Genomic DNA, 14568 nt, shown 5'->3' on the forward strand with positions numbered 1-14568 from the left:
TACATGGGAGAAAACCTAGGGTCCCGGGAGAGACAGCAGGTGGAGACGTTGTTGAGGCAGCGACAGAAGATGTTTTCAGAGAGACTGGGGTACACCCGCCTGGCACAACACAAGGTTGAGACCCAGGATCAGACCCCCCTGAGACAACCCCCCTTCCGCGTCCCTGAGTCTGTACGAGAAGGGATGCAACGAGATACAAGAGATGTTGCGTTTAGGGGTCATTGAAGAGTCAGTCCCTGGGCATCCGCCGTAGTGTTAGTGCCCAAGAAGGATGGGACTACCCGGTTTTGTGTAGACTATCGCAAGCTAAATGAGAAAACGGTGACTGATGCGTATCCCATGCCGTGTGTGGATGAGTTGTTAGACCGGCTGGCGGGGCAAAGTGTTTGACCACCATCGATCTATGCAAAGGCTATTGGCAGATCCCCCTAAGTCCTGACGCTATTCCCAAGTCTGCATTTGTCACCCCGTTCGGCTTATTCTAGTTTCGAGTTATGCCATTCGGGATGAAGAATGCCACGCAACCTTCCAGAGGCTGGCTGACCGGCTTCTGGATGGTCTCCAGGACTATGCTTGTGCCTACCTGGATGACATCGCCATCTACAGAGTGACATGGGATGAGAATCTAAATCTCCTAGAGACAGTATTGGACAGGATCCACAAGGCCGGTATCACGTGGGTAAAGCAGAGGTTCAGTATTTAGGACATTGGGTGGGAAGTGGGAAACAGCGACCAGAACCAGCCAAGATTGAGGCCATAGCCAAATGGCCCACCCCACGCACTAAAACCTATGTCATGGTGTTTCTAGGGACCGCCGGGTATTATAGGAAATTTGTCCCCAATTGCAGCAGCGTAGCCAAGCCCCTCACTGATCTGACCCATAAGAACCTCCCCCGCCAGGTAACCTGGACCCCCGAGTGTGAGGAAGCCTTCCGCCAGCTAAAGGACGCCCTCACAAATACCCCGGTATTGGCCACACCCGATCCAACTAAACGTTTCCTTGTTCACACAGACGCTTCTATGTTTGGATTGGGGGCAGTGCTGAGCCAAGTCAGGCCAGACGGTCAAGACCACCCGGTAGCTTACCTGAGGCGGAGACTGTTGCCCCACGAAGTAAGCTATGCGGCCATCGAGAAGGAGTGCCTAACAGTAGTATGGGCACTCAAGAAGTTACAACCATATTTGTATGGACGACAGTTTTCCCTCCTAACGGACCCCTAGTGTGGCTTAGTCGGGTCTCTGGAGACAACGCCAGATTGTTGTGGTGGAGTTTAGCCCTACAATCTCTAGACTTCACCATCCACTACAGACCCGGCAAACAAAATGGTAATGCCGATGGACTAAGTCGACAAACGGAACTTGTACCAACCCCATAGACTTTGGTCATCCCCAAGCCGATCCGTTAAGGATCAGACAGTGTATGCCGATCGCGTCGCTGAAAAGGGGGAGCCGCGTTACAGAACTCCCCAGCACACCGAATAGGAGATGCCATTTTTATGGACAGTTTAAGTAGAAATGTTCAAAAGCATAAAACTCAAGGATATTTTATTAAAAAAAATTGTTTTTTTTATCTTAGCAGATGACTGTACCAGGAGATCAGAGGGACAGCTGACATCTTCAATTTTTAAATCTGATGATCTTGAGATCCTACAAGATACAACTGAAGTGATTGCTGTTACTCCAGATATATCATCATCCATTCACAGCAAAGATCTGTCATCTGATCCTATGAAACAGGTCCCATCTTCTGAATCATTACTGACTACTAAGGAAAATCGAAGTCACAAAAGAGGCATTGAAAAACAAACTGCTCCTAAAACAAAGAAGCGTTTTTCCTGTTCAGAATGTGGGAAATGTTTTGCACACAAATCACTGCTTGTTACTCACCATAGAACTCACACAGGGGAGAAGCCTTTTTCTTGTTCAGAATGTGGGAAATGCTTTAAATGGAAATCACAATTGGTTAATCACCATAGAACTCACACAGGGGAGAAGCCTTTTTCCTGTTCAGAATGTGGGAAATGTTTTATCAATAAATCAGAATTGGTTAGGCACCAAAGAACTCACACAGGGGAGAAGCCTTTTTCCTGTTCAGAATGTGGGAAATGTTTTAGCCAGAAAGCGATTCTTGTTAGACATCAGAGCAGTCACACGGGGGAGAAGCCTTTTTCCTGTTCAGAATGTGGGAAATGTTTTATCAATAAATCAGAATTGGTTAGGCACCAAAGAACTCACACAGGGGAGAAGCCTTTTTCCTGTTCAGAATGTGGGAAATGTTTTATCAATAAATCAGAATTGGTTAGGCACCAAAAAACTCACACAGGGGAGAAGCCTTTTTCCTGTTCAGAATGTGGGAAATGTTTTAACAAGAAAGAGAATCTTATTAGTCACAAGAGAACTCACACAGGGGAGAAGCCTTTTTCCTGTTCAGAATGTGGGAAATGTTTTATCAATAAATCAGAATTGGTTAGGCACCAAAAAACTCACACAGGGGAAAAGCCTTTTTCCTGTTCAGAATGTGGGAAATGTTTTAACAAGAAAGAGCATCTTATTAGTCACCAGAGAACTCACACAGGGGAGAAGCCTTTTTCCTGTTCAGAATGTGGGAAATGTTTTAACAATAAATCAGATTGTGTTAAGCACCAGAGAATCCACACAGGGGAGAAGCCTTTTTCCTGTTCAGAATGTGGGAAATGTTTTAACCAGAAATCACAATTGGTTAATCACCATGGAACTCACACAGGGGAAAAGCCTTTTTCCTGTTCAGAATGTGGGAAATGTTTTAACCGAAAATCACAATTGGTTAATCACCATGGAACTCACACAGGGGAGAAGCCTTTTTCATGTTCAGAATGTGGGAAATGTTTTAACCAAAAATCACAATTGGTTAATCATCATAGAACTCACACGGGGGAGAAGCCTTTTTCCTGTACAGAATGTGGGAAATGTTTTAACAAGAAAGAGCATCTTATTTGTCACCAGAGAACTCACACAGGGGAGAAGCCTTTTTCCTGTTCAGAATGTGGAAAATGTTTTAACAATAAATCAGATTGTGTTAAGCACCAGAGAATCCACACAGGGGAGAAGCCTTTTTCCTGTTCAGAATGTGGGAAATGGTTTAACAATAAATCAGATTGTGTTAAGCACCAGAGAATCCACACAGGAGAGAAGCCTTTTTCCTGTTCAGAATGTGGGAAATGTTTTAACCAGAAATCACAATTGGTTAATCACCATGGAGCTCACACAGGGGAAAAGCCTTTTTCCTGTTCAGAATGTGGGAAATGTTTTAACCAAAAATCACAATTGGTTAATCATCATAGAACTCACACGGGGGAGAAGCCTTTTTCCTGTACAGAATGTGAGAAATGTTTTAACAAGAAAGAGCATCTTATTTGTCACCAGAGAACTCACACAGGGGAGAAGCCTTTTTCCTGTTCAGAATGTGGGAAATGTTTTAACAATAAATCAGATTGTGTTAAGCACCAGAGAATCCACACAGGAGAGAAGCCTTTTTCCTGTTCAGAATGTGGGAAATATTTTAACCAGAAATCACAATTGGTAAACCATCATAGAACTCACACGGGGGAGAAGCCTTTTTCCTGTTCAGAGTGTGGGAAATGTTTTAACAAGAAAGAGCATCTTATTAGTCACCATAGAACTCACACAGGAGAGAAGCCTTTTTCCTGTTCAGAATGTGGGAAATGTTTTAACCGGAAATCACAATTGGTTAATCACCAGAGAATTCACACAGGGGAGAAGCCTTTTTCCTGTTGAGAATGTGGGAAATATTTTGTCAACAAATCAGAATTAGTTAGGCACCAAAGAACTCGCATGGGGGAGAAACCTTTTCCATATTCAGAATGTGGGAAATATTTTAACCGGAAAGCGCTTCTTGTTAGACATCAGAGCAGTCATACAGAGGAGAAGCCTTTTTCCTTTTCTTAATGTGGGAAATATTTTACTTGGAAATCAACTGTTAATAAACATCAGAGGTGTCACTTAGGGGAGAAGCCTTTTTTATGTTCTTAGTGTTGGAATAGTTTTAGCGAAAATTGAATCTTCTTAAATGGGTTGTCTCTTGTTTGGTTGTCTAGTTTGGTATTGTAACTGCTGTTACTGTATATATTTGCGTATAAGCCGAGATTTTCAGCCCATTTTTTGGGGCTGAAAGTCCCCCTTTCGGCTTATACATGAGTCATATACGCCAGGGGGTCAGCGGAGAAGGGGGAGCGGGTGGTGTCAGATCATACTGACCCCCCTGGCGTGTCTCTGCAGCCCCCCTGCTTGTCCCACGCTCTCAGGCGCCTTCCATCAGCGGTCACGTGGTACCGCTCATTAAAGTCATGAATATGCACATATTCATGACTTTAATGAGCGGTACCACGTGACTGCTGAAGGCAGTCATGGGAGAACGGGGCTGCAGAGACCGCGCCACAAGGGAGTAAGTATATGCTACATTCACCTGTCCCCGTTCCAACGCTGCTTGACGCTGTCAGCCGAGTCCTCTGTCAGTGACGTTCAGGCAGCAGAGGGCGTGATGTCATAGCTATTGCGCTCCCTCTGCTGCCTCAACGCCACTGACAGAGTACTCGGCAGACAGCAGCGAGCAGCATTGGAACGGGGACAGGTGAACATCTCAGGTGCCGGGTCCTGAGCCAGCGGTGACACCGGCACATGTTCCCCATAGTTTGCCAGTGTCCCTGCGTGCTCAGCACACCAGCACCTGGCCCCCAGCGACGAGAGGTGAGTATGTCTTTTTTTTATTTGCAGCAGCGGCAGCATATGGGGCCTATTCTATGGAGCATCTTATGGGGCAGCATATGGGGACATAATCTATGGAGCATCTTATGGGGCAGCATATGGGGCATATTCTATGGAGCATCTTATGGGGCGTATTCTATGGAGCATCTTATTGGGCAGCATATGGGGCATAATCTATAAAGCATCTTATGGGGCATAATCTATGGAGCAGCATATTGGGCCACAACCTTTATGTAGCATCTTATGGGGCCATAACCTTTATAGAGCAGCATATGGGGCATAATCTATGGGGCATTTTATGGGGCCATAACTTTTATGGAGCAGCATATGGGGCATATTATTCTATGGAGCATCTTATGGGGCCTTTATTAACCTTTTTGCAGCATTATATGGGGCGTATTTTGTATGGAGCATCATGAACTGGATGGAGCATTATATGGGGCTCCTGATTCAATATGGATATTCAAAAACATTTAGCCTACTAATGTCTCAATTAATTTTACTTTTATTGGTATCTATTTTTATTTTTGAAATTTACCAGTAGCTACTGCATTTTCCACCCTAGGCTTATACGTGAGTCAATAAGTTTTCCCACTTTTTTATGGCAAAACTAGGGGGTCAGCTTACACTTGGGTCGGCTTATACACAAGTATATACGGTAAATAGAATTGCAGACAAATTGTCCTAGACTAAACTCAGTTTTCAGACGGTCCAATATGTACCACTCAGGGAAAACTTGTCCATCTATCATCATCTTAGTGGTGCCCATGCGTGATTCGGATCCTAGCTGGAGAGGTAGAAGGCGTTCCTTAGTGCTCTTAGGTGAGGTCTGCGTCATCTTAATTGATGACGCGGGATCACGGATCACGTGATCGCCGGATACCTCCCCTGTTTGAGAGCAGGGACGGTAAACTGACGCATGCGCCGTAATGATCTGAAATGATGATTGGGCGTTTAGCCCTGGGTGATATCGAAGAATTTGGACATGCGCTGTAGCCCACATCATTCCTCCAATCATGATAGAGATCTTGACTATTTAAACTAGCACACCCCCATCATGACCGCGCCTCCCGATGAAGCGGTAACGAAACGCGCGTCGGGGCAGAGGAATGCCCGGGGGATTCCACACACCATTAGGTATGCTTATTTTAGGACACTGTGCTTAAGGCTGGTGCTCGATTGGGGAGGATAGTATGCTGTTACATTAGTACTAATTGTGGCATGTCGGTTTGGCAGCCTTATACATGTGTTTATAAGATCAGCGTCTAATCCTCTTTTTAGTGCACTAAGTGGCGGTCAAGAGGGCTTAACTGGTAGCTTTCTGAGTATTGCACTGAAGTCCATAGTAATTATAGCCGCTTTAGCCTTAGGCTGTTACAAATCTATATGATTGCTTGCATTGCACCATATTGGTCTAGGAGCATATGTTAATATCATTAATATTGAATTATGGTGGTTTTTGTGGATAAACCTATTGCTTCTGTTAGTTCCTCATTTTAGATGTACCTTCCCTTTTTCATTAATGTATTAATATATATTTTTAATATGTTTAATAAATAATAAAACAATTCTTATACCATATTTTGGAGTCAAAAATAATTTTTTGGAGTATCCAATTGTGTGAATAATTTCAAAATTAAGTGTTGAGTTGATTTCTGGTTGGTCAAGAAAGCAGACTTTTCTTTGTGTAAGCCGGTAATATTGACTTTTATTGTGCGCTTATCCTTGATCACTAGTGATCTTTGCTGATATGCTAATTATGCATTGTGTTATGGAGCTAGTTTGTTGACTTCTAAAGCAGAGGGAAAAACTATGCAAATAGTTTAAATAATCAAGTAATGCTATAATAATCTCATCTCCATTCTTACCCTTTATGTAAATACTGAATGAGGGACACTTGTTAAGTCTAAAAATAGGTTACATGCCTCTGTATAAAGAGACTGAGAGAAACAGCCATAGAGATTCTGCCAAGACATCTATACATCTCAAAAGGACCAGAGACAGGACAGCAGCCATTTTACATCATGGCTCCATTACGAGGGACACGGATTTATCATTCTATAGGAAACAACCTAGGGATTTTCAGCCTTGGTTGGAAGAATACAGATCTGCTCCATTGATCATCGCTGAACCATAGATAAGTTTGGAGAAGCCAGGTTGTCATCCTCGGATCAACTGGCCTTTTACCTTGTATGGACTGTCATCTTCCTACGCTTGTCATTACCTCCTCTCTGTGCGTGCCACAGGTGGGGTAGCGATCCTGGGAGCGAATCAGCGGAAGGATAAGACTCTGTAATGTGCACTCTGTTGGGTATTTTGCTGGGACTGTTCTATGTGTTATCTGCCTGTTTTGTGGTTCAATAAAGCATTGCCACACTGTTTTACCCTCACCGTGTGTTGTCTGAGTAGCGTTCAGTGGGATGATCCCTGATCCATGTGGTCTCGGCCAGAGGACTGGGGCGCCCGCTGACCACCCCATGTCTCCACAGGCATGCTTCTATAGTCTCAATTGGAGGCTAGAAGCTGCTATAACCCGATCAGCGCTGCTACATACATGCAATGATCAGATCACCTGTATGTAGCAGAGTTGCTCACTTGCTATGAGCGCTGACCACTTATGGCCCATCATGAGCGAGAAAAGCGGCAGGGCCCACATCAAAGGAAGTAGACCGACATCAGCGTACATTTACACCCGATGTCAGAAAGGGGTTAAAGGGGATTGTTTTTACAGAGACAGAAGAGGTAATTAATCATGTATACATACAGATAATTACAGAAATACACAACTTATAATGTTAAATAGTATAGAGTTAAGACAAGAAAATATAATTTGTGTAAATCGTGTAGATATAAAAATTCAGGCAAATGTCAAATGTTCAAAACCACAGCAAAAAGGCAGAGATGCTGACCTGCCCAGACCTCCAAACAAATGCACTATCAGGGTGAGTGAGCCCATATAGTTAGGATGGGGGCAACACAGGTGCAAGAATACCGATGAGACAACCGTTCACAAACTACCAATGTATGGAGGGACGGATGCTTGGTATATTAATGCACAATGAAGACTTGTATGTGGCGCTGTTCACACAATGGTAATGCACAGCAACCTTACATTTATCATTGTTAAACCGCATCTGCCACCTTTTGGCCCAGATTTCCAACCTATCCAGATCCATCCGTAGCAGAATACTATCTTCTCTTGTATTGACTGCTTTACATAGTTTTGTATCATCTGCAAATATCGATATTTTACTGTGTAAACCTTCTACCAGATTGTTAATAAATATGTTGAATAGAATAGGTCCCAACACCGACCCCTGCGGTCCCCACTGGTCACAGCGACCCAGTTAGAGAATATACCGTTTATAACCACCCTCTGCTTTCTATCACTAAGCAAGTTACACATTTACACACATTCTCCCCCAGACCTAGCATTCTCATGTTGTGTACCAACCTCTTGTGTGGCACGGTATCAAACGCTTTGGAAAATCAAGATATACCACGTCCAGCCTATAGCTTACTTCATAAAAACTGATTAGATTGGTTTGACAGGAGCGATTCCTCATAAACCCATGCTGATGTGGAGTTAAACAGTTATTCTCATTGAGATAATCCAGAATAACATCCCTCAGAAACCCCTCAAATATTTTACCAACAGTGGAGGTTAGACTTACTGGCCTATAATTTCCTGGTTCACGTTTAGAGCCCTTATGTTGATTGCGCATGTGAAAGTTCATACATGTAGTAGCCAAATTATTGCACTTTTTACCTCGGCTCAATGTTTTTTGCAAAGTTGGCAGATTACGTGAGTTGGCTCATAATTTGCAGTGCCCTTGCCACCTCTGTGAACTGCAGACTCGCAGACGCTGCTGGTCAGAGGCACAGTTGTGGCTGAGGATGCATTGCTCATCGTGGCTGCCTCACTACGTGTCTGCAACATACAGCGCAACCTAACCTCCTCTTCTTCCTTCTCAGATGACCTACTCACCCGTGTCACTATGTATCTGTGACATACAGCGCAACCTAACCTATTTTTCCTCCTCAGATGACCTACTCACCTGTGTGTCTCTTTGTTCACACCAACTGGGATCTAACACCTCATCATCATCATCATCCTCTGTGTTATCACATTCCTCGCCATTGGAGTCACCCTCATCCTCTTCTTGCCCTGACAGCACAGTACAGTCCACATGAACCTCAGATATGAGTCTCATCAGGACCATGCCCCCCTGGGGTTAACATCTGCTGATGAGGGTCAGGATGCTGTTCGGACCCTATTTTGTCCTGCCCCGGATCCAGCTAAAAAAATTTTGGGCATCGGTGCAGATTTCCTTCCTCTTGACTCTGCGAAGCTTTTGAGTACACTTCTGATGAAAACTGCATAGAATGTGTGAAGAGCTCTTCATACTCACCCATCTGTGGTTCAGCACAGTCAGTTGAACAGTTGGATAGTTGGGATGCGGGGGGAAGCAAGGGGAATTTTGGTGCCACATCTGTGCACTGTACTGGGTGTGATTTAGGAGGAAGAGGAGGAGAGGCCAATTGAATCTACACTTGCCATCCACTCGAGTACATGCTCTTTCTGGGTATCATCGTTAAGGCATACTGCTGGACGTCTGCCAAAGAAAGGTAGTGGTGTAGCCTGTCCAGTAACATGTTATCAGTTGTCTTTGCATAGGATGTGATGTTGCTTCACTAGTGCTTTCACAAACATTACCAGCTACCCGACGTACACCGTGAACACCAAGTCTAATTCCCCTTCCATCACGGTTTCCCTTTTTCACAGTCATGTTGCTCAGATAGTGTAGGAGCACAGTATTAGCAACAAAAAATTAGATTTTAAACTCTGCACCACCTCTGCAAATAGCTAAACACGGTAATCCAGGCCAGGTAGCCCTTGCCACCTCTGTGAACTGCTGACCCGCGGCTGCTGCTGGTCAGAGGTACAGTTGTGGCTGAGGATGCATCGCTCGTCGTGGCTTCCTCACTACGTGTCTGCGACGTACAGCGCAACCTAACCTCCTCTTCTTTACGGCATGCATTGCACTTCTGTCACAGTCCTCACAGGTAACATGAGACTGTCTGTGATCATCCTGGAGCCGATCATTGGCTGAGCCTTTGCCATTCTGGCTATTCTTCCATCCATTTGAATGGTCGTCTTCCAATTTCTTCCATGTCTCTCTGGTTTGGCTTTCCATGGTAAAGGATTGGAGATCATTTTAGCTGAACAGCCGATCATTGTCTGCACTTCTTTATAAGTTTTACCAACTCCAATCAACTTTTTAATCAAAGTACTCTGTTCTTCTGAACAATGTCTCGAACGACCCATATTTCTCAGGCTTTCAAGGAGAAATGCATGTACAACATGTCCTGGCCTCACCCTTAGATAAGGGTCATCGGATTCCCACCTGTCTCTTCACAGAATGATTGCCCTCACCGATTGACCTCCACACAGCTATTATTGTGATCACCGCCTTTCAATTATTCTAATACACAGACTCAAAAACCCGCAGATCATGAATGCGGAGTCTGGTGGTTTTCTTAGAATAACAATTTTAAGTGTGCCCTGAAAACGCATTTATTCAGACTGGCCTACCGCCTCAACACATTAACCTAATCTATCCCTGTGTGGCACAGCCAAAAGTTTTACCATAACCAGGTTCCCTGCATCATGTTCCCACATGCTTTATGCATCCATTAGCCCTCTACATCCGTACTGTTACCCACTTAACATTATGGCTGGTCCATACAATCAGGGCAACTGTTGCCACCCACCTTTCATGTCTCCCTTTTTCCTCATAGACTGTAAGCTTGCGAGCAGGGCCCTCATTCCTCTTGGTATCTGTTATAATCTATGTGATTATTGTTATGCTGTAATGTCTATTGTCTGTACAAGTCCCGTCTGAAATGTAAAGTGCTGCGGAATGTCGGCGCTATAGAAATAAAATTTATTATTATTATTACTGCACCAACTGGTAAATTGTGTGACACGTAATTTAATTTATACCAAAAACAGGGATTAATCGGGTTAGTCATACTGGACTGCTGTTATACTGAACCCTACTGTAGCTAGTGTAACACAAGAGATGGTCGCCAGCGTCTGAGCAAACTGAACAGTGGCAAATCCTCTGGCCCAGATGACATTCACCCATGGATATTGAGGGAATTGAGCTCAGTATTTGACAGATCTACTGTATCTCATCTTCTTAGACTCACTTGTACTTGCATTTTCACTTTTTACATTATCCTTATTTTTTTCATTCATTTTTTTCACATTTTATTTTTTTCTCCTCATTATTTCTCCCTTTGTCCTGACACCCTTTCACACAGTGTCGGTATTCGTTCATCTACATATTAATTGCAAATATTTCCACAAGTCCTTACCATAATGTATGTGCACATTAATAACTTTTATTCACCGACTCTGGCACTCAGCACTTTGTACAATTTTATTTACATCTAATCCTATTGATTGGCGCCTGGTAACAGCTTTCATTCTGTTCCCTCCCCATTCCTTCAAGTCTGTTTTTTTCTTATGATGCGATTCCATGCCTTTTATGCCAGAACAATGTCCTTATACATGGCTGTTTCCAGCTGAATTCTTAAAAATTATGTCATGAACAGCCCACCGCTGCCACCAATATGTGATGAACAGCAAGCAGGAGGCACGCCGTTGCCACCAAATTGTGACGAACGGCGCGGCCGGTGCCACCAAAACGTCACGATCCCACCACTGGCACCAGCAGGTCAGCGGACGGAGGGACGTGACACACTGCCGACACACGGCTATCACAGGCACAGTGGGGGCTTATCTTAGTTATCCCACCACCGGCACCACGTGACAAAAATGCAGCAAGCTAATCTTGCTCTAACAATTTACTGCAGGGAGGTATTTTGGATGCCCCACCACTGCTAACAACCTTCCAAGAACTGTGGGGATTTATGTATATCCCACTTTCTCAGTTACACTTCGAAACTCGCAGCTCTCCGGCGTCCTCCTTACCCTCAGGTCAGTCAGGGAACTGCACCTAGGATAATTAGTCGCTGGACGGGCTGCTTGTGCACGGGCCACTGGACTACTGCAGTAAGGGAATATCAATGCTGTGGCTGCAGCCCCTCATTCAGCATGTAAGACCCGTCTGTACTGCCAGCTAGCCTAGCCAGCCGTGCACACCACACTGCCACCAGCTACGCTTTACTTAATCAAAGAGTTAATTAAGAGGGTCCGCGGCAAACCCCAAATTAGTAGCGAATATCTAAAAAAGGCGCATAGTTCGTTTCTTAGAGCATGGAGGCAAACTAATAGAATTTTATCATTTATTCCCGAAAGGGCAGTAATTATACAGATAAAAGTTGCTATAAAGTTGAGACATTAAATATGTACAATACAAATATAAAACAAAGGGATTAAATGGCAGAAAGTAACACTCACATGTGTTCAGTCGATATCAGGCAGACCATGTGGGGGGAGAAGGAGGAGCCACACGTCTCCACTCATCTGGGGGTTCTTGTCAGCACGGACTCTGTAGCTCCAACTGACTGGAATTTGCTAGGGAATACCTATAGACTAGGGTCTGTGACCTCATGAAATGGGCGGTCTGGAGAGGTCCAACCTCCCTCTCTCCAAGTTATGATTTGGCTGCAAAACTTAGAATAACTATAAACGAGAAAAACCCGTACCAACACACATAGGGCATCACTGTTTGTGATTTACCAAATAGAATCCGAAGACACCAAGCATGCCATACTTAAGACACTCCGTTTGGGAGCAATCCATATCTCAGGTTCTGGAGAGGTTATAACTGTGAAAATTAGGAATTAGTAAGCTGGCCTTGTGCCCTTCGCAGAAATGTGGGTTTTATATCTCTGCTGCGTATGGTTTCCGCAATATGAATTGTTTTAATACTTCCCATAGCTGCATTCAAGCCCCTGGTTTTAAACAAAGAAACATCTTTTTCACTTAGCTGCTGCAGGGAGGGGGGATGGAGGGACTTTGAGAGGAAATGGACAGTATCATGTTTAAGATGCAAGCGGAGAGCACACACACAGCCAGCTGCTAAGAAGTGAGAAACCAAAAAGGAGGGCGGCTGCAGCTGTGTGACAAAGGGATTTTCTAGAATGTTCCAGACACATAGACATTTTACATTACAAATTATATGATTATATTTATCACAATTAGTCATTTAGGACAACAATGGATCATTCAGAGATCCACAATGAACTTCTCGAGTGAGTTTTTCTGCAGAATGTGCACAACGTTTTTTGTTTTACATTGACTATAATGGTACTGTACAACGCAGGAGAATTGGCTGCGGATCCGCAGGGCCAAATCTGCTGCGGATCCGCAGTAGAATCCACAACGTGTTCACAGACCCTTACAATAAGATGCTTCAGATTGAAGATAGAGGAGGGAGGGGTTTGGGTGTGTTTTGGAGTGGGTGTGCTAGGTGCTGGCTTAGAGGCCAGTGCAATGCATCATGGAACTTGTAGTATTAGAGCACAGTAAGTCGGGAGAAAGAAAGTTGTCGATTTACCCCATGAGAGCTGGAGCCAGCACTGAAAATGTGCTGCGAGAGGATGATAATAGGTAATATTGCTAAAATAAACACAGTGGGTTTTTAGTGGCACATAATAGCAAGATATATGAAAAACAAAGTTACAGTAGTGGACAACTTCTTTAAGTAGAAATGTTCAAAAATATAAAACTCAATGATATTTTATTAAAGAAAATTGTTTTTTATCTTAGCAGATAACTGTACCAGGATATCAGAGGGACAGCTGACATCTTCAATTTGTAAATCTGATGATCTTGAGATCTCACAGGATACAACTGAAGTGAATGCCATTAGTCCAGATATCTCATTATCCATTCACAGCAAAGATCTGTCATCTGATCCTATGAAACAGGTCCCATCTTCTGATTCATTACTGACTACAAAGGAAAATCAAAGTCACAAAAGAGGCAATAAAAAACAAACTGCTCCTAAAGCAAAGAAGCGTTTTTCCTGTTCAGAATGTGGGAAATGTTTTACACACAAATCACTGCTTGTTACTCACCATAGAACTCACACAGGGGAGAAGCCTTTTTCTTGTTCAGAATGTGGGAAATGTTTTAGCAATAAATCAAATTGCATTAAGCACCAGAGAACTCACACAGGGGAGAAGCCTTTTTCCTGTTCAGAATGTGGGAAATGTTTTGCACGTAAATCACAATTTGTTAATCACCATAGAACTCACACAGGGGAGAAGCCTTTTTCCTGTTTAGAATGTGGGAAATGTTTTAACCAGAAAGGGGATCTTGTTAAGCACCAAAGAACTCACACAGGGGAGAAGCCTTTTTCATGTTCAGAATGTGGGAAATGTTTTAGCCTGAAAGTCAATCTTGTTAAGCACCAAAGAACTCACACAGGAGAGAAGCCTTTTTAATGTTCAGAATGTGTGAAACGTTTTACTCAAAATTCAAGTCTTGTTACACATGAGAGAATTCACACAGCAGAGAAGCCATATTCATGTTCAGAATGTAGGAAATGTTTTAAATGGCTCTTGAACGCCATCAAAGAACGCACACAGGGCAGAAGCCTTTTTTCCTGTTCAGAATGTGGGAAATGTTTTAACCGGAAAGTGATTCTTGTTAGACATCAGAGACCTCACACAGAGGAGAAGCCATTTTCATTTTTTTAATGTGGGAAATATGTTACTTGGAAATCAACTGTTAATAAACATCAGAGACGTCACATAGGGGAGAAGCCTTTTTTATGTTCATAATAACATAGTAACATAGTAACATAGTTTTGAAGGCTGAAGGAA

General features: G+C 43.5%; 1 protein-coding gene across 1 annotated transcript; it reads left to right on the forward strand.

The window, feature by feature from the left end:
- Positions 1-1340: 1340 nt before the first annotated feature.
- On the forward strand, positions 1341-7140 carry LOC141075665 (uncharacterized). Its single transcript, XM_073562773.1, has one exon. It carries the CDS (start codon positions 1516-1518, stop codon positions 3772-3774), a length of 2259 nt encoding a protein of 752 aa, XP_073418874.1. The 5' UTR covers positions 1341-1515; the 3' UTR covers positions 3775-7140.
- Positions 7141-14568: the final 7428 nt, after the last annotated feature.

The sequence above is a fragment of the Dendrobates tinctorius genome, unplaced genomic scaffold (genome assembly GCF_039654945.1).
Source record: "Dendrobates tinctorius isolate UK_male_01 unplaced genomic scaffold, ASM3965494v1 ptg000366l, whole genome shotgun sequence".
In the NCBI taxonomy this organism is placed as follows: Eukaryota; Metazoa; Chordata; class Amphibia; order Anura; family Dendrobatidae; genus Dendrobates; species Dendrobates tinctorius.

What these genes read in the sequence shown, in the direction of transcription:
- LOC141075665 (XM_073562773.1), top strand. Translation starts at nt 1,516, where the DNA reads ATGTTCAAAAGCATAAAACTCAAGGATATTTTATTAAAAAAAATTGTT.